Source organism: Balaenoptera ricei, chromosome 13, assembly GCF_028023285.1.
Source record: "Balaenoptera ricei isolate mBalRic1 chromosome 13, mBalRic1.hap2, whole genome shotgun sequence".
Taxonomy (NCBI): Eukaryota; Metazoa; Chordata; class Mammalia; order Artiodactyla; family Balaenopteridae; genus Balaenoptera; species Balaenoptera ricei.
Window position 1 is genome coordinate 6,477,449 of NC_082651.1, and position 18,698 is coordinate 6,496,146.

Here is an 18,698-nt window from a genome sequence, read left to right on the forward strand (position 1 = left end):
ATGTTATTGGCCATGAGTTTAAAATGATTAAGGAATTTAACATCATTAGTGGTTTCCAGGAATGTGGCAAGCTAGTGTAGTTGAACCAACTCATCAGGTGAACACAATACTTGTTAGAAAAACTATAAAATACCTTAAAAGCATCAAAAAGCGGGCAAGGGACTTCCCTGTCAGTCCATTGTTTAGGACCCCTCGCTTCCACTGCACCGGGTACGGGTTCGATCCCTGGTGGGGGAACTAAGATCCCGCAGCCAAAAAACAGCCAAAAAAACCAAAACATAAAAAAAAAACCCAAGCAATATTGTAACAAATTCCATATAGACTTTAAAAATGGTCCCCATCAAAGAAAAAACCTTTAAAACAATAAAAATAAAAAAACATGAACACCAAGGCGATGTTTTGCAATCCACACAACTTGGATGACCTCTTAGGGTAAAGAGGGCAGTCATCAAATATCACACCTGCCCAGGGTGGGGAGTCCAGTGGCACAGCTCACAAACCAGAACATCCAAAGGGCTACACACTGCAGGCGGGGGTGAGTCAGAAGTAAGGCTGCCCTCCTGACCCCTCCTGCCTGCCTCCACCCACCCAGGAAACAACAAAGAAACTCGCTGAGTATCTCAGGGTGGGGAAAGCTGTCCTGAGAAATTGTAACCAAGAGCTTGCCCCAGATCAGATTTTAAAATCATTTTTTTGGAGATATACATACCATAAATTTTTCTCATTTAAAGTGTACAATTTGTTGATGAAAAAATTAATCAATGGTCCATCTCAGAAAGGAAAATTTTTATTTGAGCCAACCTGAGGATTATTCAGAAAGCTCTGAGAACAGTTCCGCCTTGACCTGTCAGAGGTCAAAGCATAGTTATATAAGTTTTTGAGACAAAAGTTCATACGTCAAATGGCGTATTACTGACAGTTTACACAATCCAGATCTACATGTACAAAGTGAAAAGTGGGTCATGGGTCACCCTGGCCCCGTACAAGATTAAGAAGGAAGGTTATCTCCTAAGGAGATCTGATTAATGCAGATACACAGTATACACTATAGAGAAGGCAAACAGGCAAAGACAAATTTTATAATTAAATGTTCTTGGCTTGCCATAAAACGTGAATTTTATTTCATCAAATTCAATGATTTTAGCATATCTAGAGAGCTGTGCAACCACGACCTTGATCTAATTTTAGAACATTTTCATCACCTCAGAGAATCCCCACACACATTCACATTCATTATCTTTTCCCCTTTTTCCTGGCCCCCAGAAACACTCCTTTTATTGAAATGATATTCCATCGTATGGATACACCACATTTTATTTATCCATTCATCATCTGATGGACACCCAGGTTGTTTTCACTTAATAGAAAACATGAATAAGTTCATTCCCATTTGGATAATGCCTCTGTAAACATTTGTGTACAAGTTTTTGTGTGGACATATGTTTTCATTTCTCTTAGGTATATACACGGAGGAGTGGGAGAGAGGGATAAATTAGGAGTTTGGGATTGACATATACACACGACTATATTTCAAATAGATAACCAACAAGGACCTACTGTATAGCACAGGGAATTCTGCTCAGTATTCTGTAATAACCTAACTGGGAAAAGAATTTGAAAAAGAATAGGTATATGTATATGTATACCTGAATCACTATGCTGTACACCTGAAACTAAGACAACTTTTTAAATCAACTCTACTCCAGTATAAAATAAAAAATTTTTAAGTTGTTTAGAATTATCTGAAAAAAATTTTTTTCAGAATAAATTGGATGTCCTAACAACTTCTAGTGACGACTTATGAGGATTTGTTTTTAATTTTGTTTCTAATCATTATTCACTCAGAGAGACCTGTGTACCCTCTACCCAGTTTCCCCTAATACTTATATCTTAAACAACTGGATTGTAACATCAAAAGCAGGAATTTGCCATTGATGCAATGTATGTGTAGAGTTCTAGCACTTTCTATGACCTGTGGGTTCATGTAACCACCACCACAGTCAAGATACAGAACTGTTGATCACCACAGAGATCTCCCTCATGCTACCGCTTTATATAGCCACACACCATCACTAACCCTTAGCAACAACTAACGTCTTCCACCCCTATAATGTTGTCATGTTGTGAATGTTGTATAACTGAAATCATACACTATGTAACCTTTGAGACTAGCTTTCTTTTCCTCAGCAGGATGCGCTTAAGATCCACCCAAGTTGTTGCATTTATTAATAGTTTGTTTCTTTTTAGTGCTGAGGGGTATTCCATGGTATGGATACACTGCTGTTTGTTTATTCACATATTGAGGGACATTTGGGTTGTTTCCAGTTTGGGCCTATTATGAATAAAGCTGCTATGAACAATGGTGTATACAGGTTTTTGTGGGGAACATATGTTTTTATTTCTCAGGGATAAATGCCCAGGAGTGCAATTGCTGGGAAGTATGGTAAATGTACATTTAGGTCTTCCTTTAACTGCCATCATTTTTCTTTTTGATGCCTAAATGATTCCATCTTTTCCCAGTGGCGGACCTTTCAAGTTGCTTCTTTTGACGTGTTTCATTGGTCTTTTCTAGCTGCTGCTGCTGCTGCTTTTTTTGACTCAAGAAGACATCCCAGGCTCCTCTTGTACATTTCCAGCCCCAAACTTTAAATGGTGCTTCGTTACCTTTGACCATGTGCCTCTCATTGTCCTTGACAAAGTATTTGTTAATGGGAAGTGGTAGATAAGCAGCAGATGTGCAATCCGTTTTCTCCCATTACAAGTCAAATCTGCTTGTAAATATACCAAGGACCAATTTCCTGCAGCCAAACCTCATAGTATTTGCCAGGGGGGGAGTCCTTTTCTATAACAGCACATACATGGTGGTTCAGGATTGCTTACAATAAACAAATCTGAAATCTATGGGAAATGTTACCAAGCCAAGTAACTGAGCCCCAATTCAAAATAGCTCCTTCTTTGTGAAATCACCTCATGCATCATTTAGAGACCCCCTGAAGTACTCATACATTGCTAGTAGAACTATAAAACGGTCAAAAATCCTTTTGGAAAACAGTTTGACAGTGTTTTCATCTGCTTGGGCTGTCATAACAAAATATCGTAAACTGGGTGGCTTAAAAACACAGACATTTATTCCCCACGGTTCTGGAGGCTAGAAGTCCAAGATCAAGGTGCCAGGTGACGGGTTCCTGGTGAGAGCTCTCCTCCTGCTTGCAGACACCTGCCTTCTTGCTGTGTCCTTACATGGGCTTTCCTTGGAGCAGAAACACAGTGGGGAGGGGGGCGCGGGGACTCTCCCTTTTCTCATAAGGCCATTAATCCCCTCATGACCTAATCTAACCCTACTTACCTTCCAAAAGCCCCATCTCCAAATACTGTCACATTAGGGGTTAGAAGTTCAACATAAGAATTTGGCGGGCACAAACATTCAGTCCATAACAGAAAGTTCTGCATAAAGTTAAACATATACCTACGCTATGACCCAATGATTTTATTCCTAGGTATTTACCCAAAGGAAAGAAAACATACATTCCCAAAAAGACTTGTAGAAGGATATTTATAGCAATTTTATTCCTAAAAGATAACACCTGAAAACAATACTAATAACCATCATTAGGATAATGGATAAGCTAATTTCAGTAGGTTTATTGTATTCATCTGCTTGGGCTGCCATAACAATAAACTACAGATCTGGTGGCTTAAACAGCAGAAATTTATTTTCTCATAATTCTAGAGGCTGGGGAGTCTAAGATCAAGGTTCCAGCTGATCCAGTTTCTGGTGAGGGCTCTCAAACCTGACATCTCGAAGGCCTGAGAACCAGGGGGACCAATGCAGTGAGTCCCAGCCTGAGTCCAAAGGCTCCAGAACCAGGAGTGTCGATGTCCAAGGGCAGCAGAACAAGGATGTCCCGCTTAGGCAGAGAGCAAACTGGTCCTTGCTCTGCCTTTCTGTCCCATTCAGGCCTTCATTGGATTGGATGACGACCACTGCATTGGTGAGGGTGATCTTTACTCAATCTGATGCAAATGCTAATCTCTCCCAGAAACACAGACAGGCCCAGAAATAACATTTTACCAGCTATCTGGGCATCCCTTAGCCCAGTCAAGTTAACACATGAAATTGTGGAGAGTGGCCTTCAGAATCATCCACTTGTGACTTGGAAGTGGGGGTATTTATCCTCTGGCTTTTGTACCCATTCGCCAAAGGTCGTGGCAATGGGGGGGTTAATGTTCTGCACTCGTGGGTTTTCACATTGCTCAGTGGAACCCTACCTATGTCCCACGTGGCAGTTGGCACAGAGGCCCTGAGGCAGAAAGCAAGGGGCAGGCAGATTGGTGAGGTAACCTGCTGCTGTCTGTACCACCACTAGTTCGTTACCACAGCGACAACAGGAGAAAACAGAGGAGCCCAGAGAAGTGAGACAGAGCATAAAAGATACCAACACATCAGAATACAAGACTGTTCATAAAACTTTATTATTGGAAACAAGCCAACTTCCCATCAATAAGAGAATGTGTTTAAGGGTGGTGCATTTCATACAATCCTCTGCCACACCGTCCCGGCCACATTCTCCCTGGGTGCTGCTGACTCCACTTTATTTTAGTGTATGCGTAGTGAGCAATTTGATTCTGCTTTTAGATGAACTGGAAGCAATGCCCTCCTGTCACAGCGAAGCGTAAGATGGTCACGGTCCTTACAGAGCAAGAGGATGGGCTTTGGCCTCAGACGGACTTGGTGCTAATCTTCATCATTCGCTCGGCTTCCTCTTCCATAAAATGATAACCATCCCTACCTTGTGTCTGTTTCACAGCACATAACGCTTACTCCGCACCACACACTGTTCTAAGCCTCTCCAAATACTAACCCGTGCCATCCTCCCATCCCTCACTCCCATGATGTAAATACTGTTTTCTGCGTTTCCTAATGAAGGAACCGGGCACAGAGAGCCTACGTGACTCGGCAGGGCCACGCAGCTGGTGAGTGGAGGAGTGCGCTGAGCCGGGATTTGAACGCCCCCCCCCCGTCTGGCTGCAGAACCCGTGCCATCCAGCGGGAAAGAAGCGCAACCCCGGCCCCGGCGCGCGGGGAGGACTGCGCACCGGGTCTGCGGCGCGTGCGGAGCCCCACCTCCCCACGCGGCGTACGGCTGCGAGGGCGGCCCCGGGCCCCACGCCCCCGGGCGCCTGCGGCGGGGGCAGCGGGTCCCTCTCCGCGTCCGCCGTCGGGGGGCGCTGCCCGCGGTCCCCGGGGCCGGGCGCGCCGCGCAAGATGTCCGGGCGCCGCGGCCGGCAGCCCGGGCCGCGCCTGTCCTGGCTACTGTGCTGCAGCGCCCTGCTGTCCCGGGCCGCGGGCTACGTGCTCGTGAGCTCCGTGTCCTGGGCCGTCACCAACGAGGCGGACGAGGAGCTAGACAGCGCCTCCACCGAGGGGGCGCTGCCCGCGCTGCTGGAAGACTCGCGCAGCATCTGGCAGCGGAGCTTCCCGGCCTCGGCGCACGAGGAGGACGCTCACCTGGCGCCCCCGGAGGGCACCGCCCGCGCCAGGCCGTCCCCCGCGCCGCCCGGGATGTTCTCCTACCGGCGCGAGGGCGGCGCGAGGCTGCGCCCGGGCACCGCCCGCTTCCTGGCCCACGCCAGCGCCTGGGGCTGTCTGGCCACCGTGTCCGCCCACGAGAAGGTAAGCCACGCGGCCGGGAGCGGCGTGCAGGGGACAGGGAGAGCCTGGGGCCACTCCCGCGCTCGGATCCAGGTCTAGCAGACGTGCGCTGGGGGCTGGATCGGCGTGGACAGCGTGTAAGTAATGCAGCCAGATTGTGCTTCGGTTACCCTGGCACCCTGGCAAAGGCAGGAGGGGGGGTGGTGCTGGGGGAGGGGACGACAAGCAGGCTTCCTGCCAGGTGGACGGGGACCGAAGCGCAGTCGAGAAGCGAGAAGCGCAGTCTTGAAATGGCCAAAGAGGCGTGCAAATAACCAGCGCCCGACCAGAGACCTGGACAAAAGAAGCCAGAGCCACCTTTGGCGTCACCGAGTAGCGCGTCCAGCCCCTGCCCGCCCATAGACCAGAGCTGCCCCATCACCTACTGACCCCGAACCCAAGTGGGGACCGGGGCTTTGGTGGAAACTTGCATTTTAATAAATGGAATTCGAGAACTGTTCTGGAAAGGAGATTTATTGTGCAAAGCGTGTAAATGTTGGAGTGACAGCGCTGTCCTCAGCTGCAGCTTTCATCGTTCGTTTCACAGATGTTTTACTCACCTGTTAGACATGATTCCACGTGAAGTGGAAATCCGTGGATACATGGTGAGGATGTAACATCCGTACGTGTACACCCTCCAGAAAGCTTTTAGGGCTGTTAAGGTAGCTGTAAGGGTTTTATTACAGGGCAGTAATTTGAACTCCTATTTACTTCATGCAAAAAAAAAAAAAAAAACTGTTTTATGGAGTGTGTAAGTCATTGGCCAGGGGGAAGGTTCTGGGCCCAGCTCTGGGTCTCACCAGCTCTGAGACTGTGGCCAAGTCAATGGGTTCTCCACTTTGCTTTCCTCATCTATGAAATTAAGTGGTGGACTAGGTAGTTTTGAAGGTCCTTTTATGCTCTGAAAAAAAAATATCTAAATGACAACTTTATTTTGATGAGAAATGATCTTAAGCTCTTTCACAGCTTCCTAATAGTTCTTCACAGCTATATCTTATGCTCCTAAGACATACCTTCAGAAGATATGAAGCTTAAATATGAAGCTGATCTTGGTTTAAAACACAGATCACTTCAAGCAATTAAAACTCTAGTGCCAATGTAGTCAAGGTATTATGACTTTCAACATCCCTTTTCTTAGCTTTGTTTGTAGTTCCCTTTTCCAGTATTGACGTATACTCCAAATGCAATAAATTCAGAGAACATTTACTACGTGCCTGGCATGTGTGCAAAGCATGACTCTACTCGGTTTGTGAGTGACCAGCTGAAAAACAGGATCTGGGAATGACATATTAGCATTTTGTAGGATTTCTTAACATTGGGTTTTCTTAAAAAATTAAAGCCACCCCTATCACAATTCTACACACTGTTGTCATGCAACACTTCAAAGACAAAGACAGCCCCTGAGTTCTGAGCTAAGTAACAATGAGGAACGCTCTGTGAAGGGTAAAGGTCATGATGCTGGACCCAGCAGGGCTTGGGAAAAAACCTAAGAAATATTTGTGTACATGTCTGAGAATTTCATCTGCTCTACTGGATGATCGTGAGCAAAAAATTGGCTTAGCATGTTTATGTGTCTTCCTTGAAGCTAGAAGGGTAAGAAAGCAAATTCCCGTAAGTTGCTGAGTTATACTATTAAAATATTATTGATTACAATTTAAAAGTGTGACTAATAAGTGAGAGAGTGGTGTGACCCTAAAGGAAACAATAACAGAAAGTTCCTGGAGTCCAAAGACCAGGTAAGATGTTAGGTTAAGACTTAGATTCTATCCCCAAAGTTGCCAAAAATATGGGGGAGGTGGTGAAGGCAGTGGGGCTCCCAAGGGCTAGCTTGTGAGAAAGGTTTTCGTGACCCTCCACCCTTCCATGATTTTCATTGCCTTTCCCCCAAATAACTTTCAATTTAATAGAGTGTGTTTGCTATGTACCTGCAGCTTCAAGAATAATCCCCTAACCGCCCCTCCTCTACAGATGCCACTGCTAAGCTCCTCTATAGACATTCTGGAGCCATCGCTGGGTGAAGTGGGCAGGTTGGGAACCACTTCGCTTTGATTCATGACCTGTCAAAACCACGGTGACGCCATGCTGCCTTCGCGCCCCCAATGCTATATTTCCTGGTCAGAGACACAGACTAAGCTCCCAGCTCAAGTCAATCCACAACCCTGCATTGAAAAGGCCTTTTTTGGTGTTTGTTAGATCCCAGGACTGCCATTTGGGAACTGCCTGCCGGTCAGTGACGGCCCCTTCAACAACAGCACGGGGGTTCCTTTCTTCTATGTGACACCCAAGGACCTCCTGGTGGCTGATCTGATGAAGAACCCCACGGCCTCCCTCCTGCTGCCGGAATCCGAAGGAGAGTTCTGCAGGTAGGCAAGGGCCCAGCCTCCCCCATCCAGGTCCTCTGCACAAGGCAGGGAGGCTGTGGCTTTAACGGGGTCCTGAGATGCAAAGCAATGTCTTTGCCACTTGGCCAGGGGGCAGGTTCTGGGCCTGGCTCTGGGTCTCACCAGCTCCGAGACTGTGGCCAAGTCACTGGGTTCTCCACATTGCTTTCCTCATCTATGAAATTAAGTGGTGGACTAGGTAGTTTTGAAGGTTCTTTTTTGCTTTGAAAAAAATTATTGAAATCATGACTTTATTCTGATGATGGCAGTGATCTTAACCTCTTAATGTGATTTCCAAATGGTTTTTTTTTTTGTTTGTTTGTTTTTTAAAGTATGAGGCCTAGAACTCTTTTTTTTTTTTTTTTTTTAATTTATATTTTGGCTGTGTTGGGTCTTCGTTTCTGTGCGAGGGCTTTCTCTAGTTGCGGCAAGCAGGGGCCACTTTTCATCATGGTGCGCGGGCCTCTCACTGTCGCGGCCTCTCTTGTTGCGGAGCACAGGCTCCAGACGCGCAGGCTCAGTAGTTGTGGCTCACGGGCCCAGTTGCTCCGCGGCATGTGGGATCTTCCCAGACCAGGGATCGAACCCGCGTCCCCTGCATTGGCAGGCATATTCCCAACCACTGCGCCACCAGGGAAGCCCCAAATGGTTTTTCACAGTTATATCTTAGGCTCCTAAGACACATCTCCAGAAGATACAAAACTTAAATATGAAGCTGATCTTGGTTTAGAATACAAGTCATTTCAAACAATTAAAAACCTAGAGCCGATGTGTTCCAGATACATTGGCAACGTATGTTGTAGAAATGTATTTTCACGTGGAAAGAGTATATATAGCTGTGGAATCAGATCAATAGAATTCTACCACTCACCAAGCTGTGTGATTTGGCGCAAGTTATTGAACCTTTGGGAGCCTCAGTTTCCTCATCTGTAAAATGGGAATAGCAGTTTCTACCTCCTAGGGTGATGGGGAGAGTTGGAAAGATTTGCAGCGTCTTTCTTGCACAACACTGGGTGGGTAAATGGCAGCTCTCTTTGTTACGGCAAAGGCAGGGGTGGGGGAGGGGAGGGGAGTGAAGGAAGAGACAGTGGTTTGTCTCCAAGGCACATGCAGCGTAAGTAGAATCTACTTATTGTTTTTCAAATTAATTTCTACCTGCCCCAGTGAGGTGTGTGCAATAAAGACCCAGAGTCCCTTAAATCACTTTCTCAAAAACTCTCTAAAAGGAAGGACTGTTGGGCAAAAATGGAGTACTGTATCCAACACCTTTGTCCGAAATCAAAATGCGGAGCTTGAGGTCCAATCCTGCCACCGCCGTGTCTGTGCCAAGCTTGGGGAGGGCAGGGGGCGGGACGCACGTGGGAGGGCACCCCTGCAGGAGTAGCAGAGAAAGCGGGGGGCCTTGGGCAAGTCCCTTCACCTGTAATGTAGTGATGCTTTAAGAACTGGGATAAGACACCCCCAGCTCCAAAATGCTATGACTCTTTATGCAAAATATGAAAAACATATTAAGCAAACAAATGTGTCAGTTCTTTGAGGAGGGGATAGTGGTAATAATCAAAGCAACAATGCGCCATGAAATGCAGCCTGGGTAAGACCCTGTCGCTTACCCCTGGGAGCTGATGGGAGATCCACCCATCCGGGTGGAGGCAGTTCAGCTGACCCAGTGCCCTATCGGGGATGGCAGGAAGCCAGGAAAAGGACTGCCTCCTTTTTTCATGGAATAGTCTCTCCTTGTTCTTGGCCAGTCAAGCTTGCTGTTACTAGAAGTATATTCCCAGATACCTTTCTAGACGTCTGAGGTGTTCCTCATTCGGGCAGCCTAAAAGCAGCCGTTGTGCAGGGCACGTTGATCGCAGACCCCAGAGCACACCTGTCCCTGGAGGTGGGCACAGAACACAGAGCAGAGCCGGTACCGCAGCACTCAGGTTGTGGAGGGAATTGCCTGCTGGAAGGTCCCAGGCAGCCGTCAGCGGGAGCTTGGGGCCATGAGAAATCCAGCTTAGAGAGGCCCTCTCCGGGGGCCGGGGTGGGAGATTCAGATCCATGAGAGCTGGGCACGCTTGCCTCCACGGCCTGGGGCCATGTGTGCGGACCCTCTTCACAGCAGGTCGCGCTTGGACTTGCAGACCTCCGTGCAGCACACCAGGGTACGTGGATGAGGCAGCTCACGGCCGGAGGGGACCACCCAGCCCCACCCCACCCCCCAGGGCCAAGGGCATCAGAATCCCAGACCCTTGTAACTCTGGCCTGGAGGAGGAGGGATGAGCCGCCATCCACTGGTACCCCTCTGTCTAAGCCCTCATGTGAAACTCTACTCTCGCGCACTGTGCCAGCTTCTGAAGTCTTAAAATATAATGTAAATAAATATCTACAAAATTAACTGTGGCCTCAGTAAGCATCACGCCTCGAAGCAGGGATTATCAGACAATGAGGCTTGTGGTCCCCCCGGGATCCACTACTTTGCAGGACCTGCTCCGGCCCAGGTGTGATTCATCTGCGTGAAGTTCACGTTCCAAATGTAGCATCACCCTGTAGGTTTTGCCTCCAGAATCTTGGTAGTGTTGAGCACAGAGACTTAACAAGTCAAAGCGGGGCAAAGAGCAGAGCCCTGAGTTGAACAACGCTCCTCGGGCCACGGGAGCCTAAAGAAGCATCAGGTGGAAAGGTCCGTGGCTAAGAACTTCCCTGACAAGCACCTGCGTGAAGTTCCAGGGGCCGCCTGCAAGGCGGCAGGAAGCTGCCCTCCTGCCTGATCCCGGCCTGCAGAGATTCCCACAGAGCAGGGAGATCCAGAAAAGCAGCCACTTCTCACGATGATGACGGTAAATCAAGGACGCCTGATCCTTTGACCTTTGGCAAGCACGAGAATCGCCTCCGTTCTGTGAAGCAGGTGTTCTTGGGAACTGCAAACTTGCAGCAGCATTTTTACCATCAGATCTGGTGCATGTTGTGCGCTCATGTCCCTCTGCCTGTCTGTGCCTTGCGGTGGAGGTGGATTTTCCCTAAGCGGGAAGACAAAGCCAGGACCAGGCCTGTCTACACGATGCATCCTGAGACTCCTGCAGGCCTGGGGGGCCATGTTCGTCTGAGGAGCCCTCAGAGCCTGAACCATGAACCAAGGTCGGACAGAGAGGAAGCAGCGTGGCCACTAATGCTCTGAGAGGAGGCAAGAGGTGCCTTCCCAGCCGTTTCCTGCGGGGTCCACCGGGCATCTCAGCTGCAGGCCTGCCTCTTGCATCCATCAGGGTTAGCCCTGGTTCCTGCAGAGGCTGGACTGGGGCAGTCTGGTGAGCTCGGCCTCCACCGACAGGACATAGCTTGAGAAGGAAGCCGTCCAACAAACAGGAGCGAAGGTAAGTCTGATTCCACTGCCAGGGCAGGCTGAGCTGGCCCTCTGTACTTTAGAGCTCCATTGGGTGTGCAGGACAGTTGTATATATAATGTGTATGTGTTTAATAAGCAGATGGGTGGACAAGATAGAGAGAGAGAGGGAGAGAGAGATGGATGATGATAGGTGATAGATAGATAGATGTGTGTGTGTGGTTTCACGTATTCAACTATTATCTATTCTGAGAACGTACGCTACAGTTGCCCCCAACTGGTCTCCCCAGTTCACTCTCTCTCACCTTGATTTCATCCTCAATCCAATATCTGAAGTAATATTTCAAAACCCGTATAAGACCCTGGGATTCCCCTGCTTAAACTCCTTCATTAGGAAAAATAGCAAAATCCTGAATATGGCCTAGGAGGCCCTGCCTGGAGGACACCTGCCTCCCTCTCAGAATAAATAATAGTGACTAATCCTTTGCTGATTGACTTAGCCTGTGATTTATACCCTAGTTTTATTAAGTGGAGAGGTTTAACCTGAAAACTTGTAATCTAAACTGATGTATGTGTCTGGCATACAGCTAAGAAATGCTTTTTTAAAAAATTGAGATATAATTGATGTATAACGTTGGACATGGTGTTAATTTGATACATGTATGTATTGCAATATGGTTATCCCTGAAGTCTTAGCTAACATCTCTGTCACGTCACATAATTATCAGTTCTTTTTTGTGGTGAGAACGTTTAAGATCTAGTCTTTTAGCAACTTTGAAGTTTATAATACAGTATTGGGGGGTTTTTTGCTGTTTTTTTTTTTTTTTTTAATTTAATTTTAATTTTATTTTTTTTGGCTGCGTTGGGTCTTAGTTGTGGCACACGGGATCTTAGCTGCTGTGCTCGGGCTTCTCTTTAGTTGTGGTGTGCGGGTTTTCTCTTCTCTGGTTGAGGCACGTGAGCTCAATAGCTGTGACACTTGGGCTTAGTTGCCCAGCAGCATGTGGGATCTTAGTTCCTTGACCAGGGATCCAACCCACGTCCTCTGCATTGGAAGGCAGATTCTTTACCACTGGACCACCAGGGAAGTCCCTGTAACACAGTACTGTTGAATATAATCACTATGTTGTGCATTAGATCTCCAGGACTTATTCGTCTTCTAACTGCAAGTTTGTGCATCTTGACCAACATCTCCCCAGCTCCCGAACCCCCAGGCCCTGGTAACCACCATTGAATCTCTGTTTCTATGAGTTTGGCTTTTTTAGATTCCACATATAAGGGATATCATGCAGTATTTGTCTCTGTCTGATTTATCTCAGCATAATGCCCTCAAAGTCCATCCATGTCGTTGCAAATGGCATTATTTCACCCTTTCTTATGGCTGAGTAGTATTCAATGGTATATATAGGTACCACATCATCTTTATCCATTCATCTGTTGATGGACATTTAGGTTGTTTCCACATCTAGGCTATTGTAAATAGTGCTGCTATGAACATTGGGGTGCGTGTATCTTTTCGAGTTAGAATTTTCATCTTTTCTGGATATATGCCCAGGAGTGGGATTGCTGGATCATATGATAGTTCTATTTTTAGTTTTTTAAGGAACATCCATACTGTTCTCCATAGTGGCTACACCAATTTACATTCCCACCAACAGTGTAGGAAGGTTCCCTTTTCTCCATACCCTCTCCAGCATTTATTCCTTGTAGACATTTTGATGATGGCCATTCTGACCAGTGTGAGATGATACCTCATTGTAGTTTCGATTTGCATTTCTCTAGTAATTAGAGATGTTGAGCATCTTTTCATGTACCTGTTGGCCATATGTATGTCTTCTTTGGAGAAATGTCTATTCAGGTCTTCTGCCCATTTTTTGATTGGGTTGTTTGTTCTTTTGATATTGAGTTGTATGAGCTGTTTGTATATTTTGGATATTAACCCCTTGTCGGTCGCATCATTTGCAAATATTTTCTCCCAGTCCATAGGTTGTCTTTTTGTTTTGTTGATTGTTTCCTTTGCTGTGCAAAAGCTTTTAAGTTTGATTACGTCCCATTTGTTTATGTTTGCTTATATTTCTTTTGCCTTTGGAGACTGATCTAAGAAAATATTCCTATGATTTATGTCTGAGAACGCTTTACCTATGTTCTCTTCTAGGAGTTTTATGGTGTCATGGCTTATATTTAGGTCTTTAAACCATTTTGAGTTTATTTTTGTGTATGGCGTGTGTGGGTGTTCTAACTCCATTGATTTATGTGTAGCTGTCCAGCTTTTCCCAACACCATTTGTTGAAGAGACTGTCTTTCCTCCATTGTTATTCTTGCCTTCTTTGTCAAAGGTTAATTGACCATAGGTGTGTGGGTTTATTTCTGGGCTCTCAATTCTGTTCCATTGATCTACTTGTCCATTTTTGGGGGGCACAGTCGTCTTGACTCCCATCTCAGGAGATATTGAACTAGGTGCTATTACCCTGTCCTTCCTGGAGGAGAAAATTTGGAAAATGAATCAGACAGGATGATAAGTAGACAACGACTGTCAGTACTGAAAAAGGACAGAGTAACCAAGGAAAGTTTCTGGAGTATCTTACCTATTCAGCACCTCGCTTTGTGCTGGAGAGGGAAGGGGAAATCTGCGGGCCTTCTGGCTTCATGGTTAGCTGGAGTCAAGGTAGTCCGAGAGTGGAGAAGACACAGTAAGTGAGAACAGCGTCTAGATTGCTACAGGGAGGCTATAAAGAGCAAACTCTCACAAATTAGAGTAGTGGAGTGACTTTCAATTCCATGGAGACAGAGTGAGGGTGACATACCATAATGATCTGGACAGCCTTGCCCCTCCCCCAGCCCAAAGATGAGAACCACTTGGGGGGACAAGGCTTCACAGTTTGAAGGAGCTCCGAGGTGAGTTCTGACACTGCTTTAGGTTAGTTAGGACGTGGGGTGGGTCTGATATGCATTTCTTGGGTTTCCAGTGAAGGCCTGCTGAGAACCGCGGTCCAGCCCCCGGATGACTCACATCATTTATAAAACAAAGTCAAGATGACAGTGTGAGAATTGTAGGAGGGGAAGTGGCTTTTCCACCTCGTCGTTCATTACATCCATCCAAACCAGAACCTACAAACATGTCTTGCCTAATTATTGTTAGTTTGTTTACAGTTTGTTTTATTCAGTTATTCTGTTTACCCCTTTGTGCTGTGATTTCTTCATTTAATTCGTTAGATGAATTAGGGAGGTGAATCTGTTTCCTAGCTCAGGTGAAGATGACAAGTTGAGAATAAGATTCCAGATTGCAAGATTCACCAGCAACCTCTTCTTTCCCATTTCCTCTCCCTTCAACACATCAGCATGTACAGACGCTCCTGGGACTCAGTGAATTTATGCTCAGACCGGGGGCCCAGTTGTATAGAGATTCACTGAAAATTGACTTGACAAAGAAAGCCCACTTGAGAAATTTCTCTTCCATTGAAACGTCTTTCCTTACCGAGCTCGCAGGCCTGAATGCCGTGGGTTTAGGTTTTGCATCTTCTTAGCCAAAGCAAAGCAAGCCCTCAGGACGAGAATGAACCACATTCTGCTGGCATAACCTCATCTTTCATGTTGAAGATCTGGAAATAAATGGAATCCAGAGGCTTTTCCTAAAATGAAAAAATGTTTTCATTTGATAGTTTGGACAAATGCTAGGTTTCTAGAAAGACAGAGTTGATTATCAAGAAAGGAAGATCTGAAGACGCTTTTTTCCTTTTCCCCAAAAGCCTTTTAACAACAGGTGGTCGTGGCCATTGCCATGGGTCACAGCCCCTTTCCTGTCCCAGGCCGAAAGCATCCCTGCCCAAACAGTGGTCAGAGCTCTGATTGACCAGGCCTCTGTGATTTGGCATCAGAGGAGATGCTAAGATTCTAGTTTTCAAAGGTATCTAGTTTCTGAAGGGGAGGTGCCAGACCATGACTAGATTGAAGCCCTGTGGGCATATAGGACCAAGAATGGGAGCCTTTCAGAATGATTACCCATACGGGGTGCCTATTACAGAGGCAATTCAGCGCTGAAGAATCACACATCAAAAGGTGTTGCTCACATACAGTTTCGGGGAATGTGCTTGAGCATAGATTCCTGCCCTAGCCTATGAGCAGGCCCTGCATTTTATAGGCATGTTGACAGGAGAAGAAACTGCTTTGGTGAAACAGGATAAACAAGAGGAGGGTGTTGGTGGGAGGGTTGGCCTGCCTTTATGTGCCGTGGGTCCCAGATGAACACTTAGCACAAACAACCAAATTGTATGCACTGAGTTTAATCCTTTTTTTCTGTGCTGAAAATAAAAAGAGATTCCAGAAATCTAAATGCCCCTTAGCCATCTCTATCTTTTCAACGGTTTTTGTCAGAAGAAAAGATATTGTTGAATGATAGCTGAAAGCCTCAGCCCAGCCTAATTCCAAACGCAGGCTCTGCGAGCTGCTCCCTAGAGCTGCGTGTAGGGCACCCTTCCGTCGTCCCTTAGATGAGCCCCATCAGGTGAACATACAGAATAAGCCTGTGCTTGCAGCAGCTTGCCTTCTAATAGCCAAGGTGTATCTCACGCCCACCTGGGACATGATGAGCATTTCAAAGAACAGGGCCCAGCCCTAATCAGATAAAGACGCTGAGTTCACTTTCTCTTCTCTGAATTTTGTTCATTCCCCTTGAAGGCAACGTATAAATCTTCTAAATAAATTGCTGTCTGTCCAGGTTCATGTTACCTCTTCTCCTATGCCCACACGTTCCTGTAATCAGAAAGTTAACATTAACTTAAGTAACTTTTTTTTTTTTTTTTAATTTATTTATTTTTGGCTGCGTTGGGTTTTCGTTGCTGCACACGGGCTTTCTCTAGTTGCGGCGAGCAGGGGCTACTCTTTGTTGCGGTGCACAGGCTTCTCATTGCAGTGACTTCTCTTGTTATGGAGCACGAGCTCTAGATACGCGGGCTTCAGTAGTTGTGGCACGTGGGCTTAGTTGCTCCGGGGCATGTGGGATCTTCCCGGACCAGGGCTCGAACCCATGTCCCCTGCATTGGCAGACGGATTTTTAACCACTGTGCCACCAGGGAAGCCCTCAAGTAGCTTTTAAAAGAGCTGTCTGGGGACTTCCCTGGTGGTGCAATGGTTAAGAATCAGCCTGCCAATGTAGGGGACACGGGTTTGCGCCCTGGTCCGGGAAGATCTCACATGCACCGGAGCAGCTAAGCCCGTGCGCCACAACTACTGAGCCTGCACTATAGAGGCTGCAAGCCACAACTACTGAACCCACATGCCACAACTACTGAAGCCCGTGCACCTAGAGCCCGTGCTCTGGAACAAGAGAAGCCACTGGGATGAGAAGCCCGCGCACCGCAACGAAGAGTAGCCCACGCTCGCTGCGACTAGAGAAAGCCTGCGTGCAGCAACGAAGACCCAACACAGCCAAAAATAAATAAATAAATTAAATAAGTTTAAAATAAAATAAAAGAGCTGTCTGGGAAGAGAGTCAGAGAACCCTGCAGAGAGAAAGCTTAGTGAGCAGATGTTTGAGTATTCTCTTCCTTTTTCTACTCATTTCTCTGGCCAGCTCACCTAGCAACCTGCAGCCACTTCTCTCTCCCTTATTTTGTTTCAGCTCCATGAATTTTTGTGCCCATGGTTCCCAGGGGATGCATTTCATGAAGCCACTGATGATTCCGGTTTCTCTGTCCTTATGTTACCATTTTCCTGCATCTTCCAGCTCCTTCTTGCCATCCAGTTCCCAAATGTTCTACTTACCTGTTCGACATGATTCCATTGTGAGCTGACATGACATGAATTGACAATGAGGTTGTAAGTCCCATAAATATACACCCACCAGAAAGCTTTTAAGAGTTAAGATAGATGTAAGGGTTTTATTACAAGGCCCCTAGCCTCTGGCAGTCACCAATTTATCTTCTGTCTCCGTAGATTTGCCTATTCTGGACATTTCATATAAATGGAATTATATAATATGTGGCTTTTTAAACTTAACTATAGTTGATTTACAATATTGTGTTAGTTGCAGGTGTACATCTTCAGGTTCTTTTCCATTATAGGTTATTATAAGATACTGAATATAGTTCCCTGTGCTATACAGTAAATCCTTGTTGTTTACCTATTTTATTTGTAGTGGTGTGTATCTGTTAATCCCATACTCCTAATTTATCCCTCCCCTTCCCTTTCCTTTTTGGTAGCCAGAAGTTTGTTTTCTACGTCTGTGAGTCTGTTTCTGTTTTGTAAATAGTTGTATTATTTTTTTGGATTCCACATGTAAGTGATGTCATATAACATTTGTCTTTCTCTGTCTGACTTCACTTAGTATGATAAACTCTAGATCTGTCCATGTTGCTGCAAATGGCAATATTTCATTCCTTTTTTTATGGCTGAGTGATGGTTCATTGTATATATATACCACATCTTCTTTATCCATTCATCTGTTGATGGACACAAGTTACTTCCATGTCTTGGCTATTGTAAATAGTGCTGCTATGAACATTGGTGTTTATTATGTGGCTTTTGTGACTACTTTCTTTCACTTAGCACAATGTTTTCTGGGTTCATTATGTTGTAACATGTATCAGTACTTCATTCCTTTTTATAGACAAATACTATTCCATTGTATGAATATGCCACATTTTATTTATCCAGCCATCAGTTGATGGAAATTTGTTTCCACATTTTGGCTATTAGAATGCTGCTGTGAGTATTTGTGTGTAAGTTTTGTATGGACATATGTTTTCCATTCTCTTTGGTATATATCTAGGCGTGGAATTGCTGGATCATATGGTAACTTTATGTTTAACTTTTTGCAGAACTGTTTTCCGCAGTGGCTGCACCATTTTATATTCCCACCAGCAATGTATGAGGGCTCCAGTTCATCTACATTCTCACCAACACTTGTTATTGTCTGCCTTTTTTATTATAGCCATCCTAATGGGTGCAAAGTGGTGTCGCATTATGGTTTTGATATGCATTTCCCTAATGACTAATGATGCTGAGTGTCTTATGTGTTTATTGGCTATTTGTAAATCTTCTTTGGAGAACTGTCTATTCAAAGCCTTTACCTATTTTTAAATTGGGTTATTTGCCTTTTTATATTAGATTGTAAGAGTTCTTTATACATTCTGGATATGACCCTTATCAGACATATAATCTGCAAGTATTCTCCTAATGCATTTTTATCTAATTTTCTCTTCTTTAGTCATTGGAAGAAACAGAAAAACTAAAGATTCAATATGACATTCCAATTGTACATATTCTTGGTCAATGTCCTTTTGCTTCTTCTTCTTTTTTTTTTT

General features: G+C 45.6%; 1 protein-coding gene across 1 annotated transcript in view; it reads left to right on the top strand.

The window, feature by feature from the left end:
• Window positions 1–5,266: 5,266 nt before the first annotated feature.
• CREG2 (cellular repressor of E1A stimulated genes 2) overlaps window positions 5,267–18,698 on the top strand; it is a 367,884-nt gene continuing 354,452 nt past the window's right edge. The window contains exons 1-2 of the mRNA XM_059943156.1: window positions 5,267–5,674; window positions 7,886–8,055. Of these exons, the coding sequence (XP_059799139.1) occupies window positions 5,267–5,674; window positions 7,886–8,055 (578 nt within the window). The remainder of the gene's footprint in view (window positions 5,675–7,885; window positions 8,056–18,698) is intronic.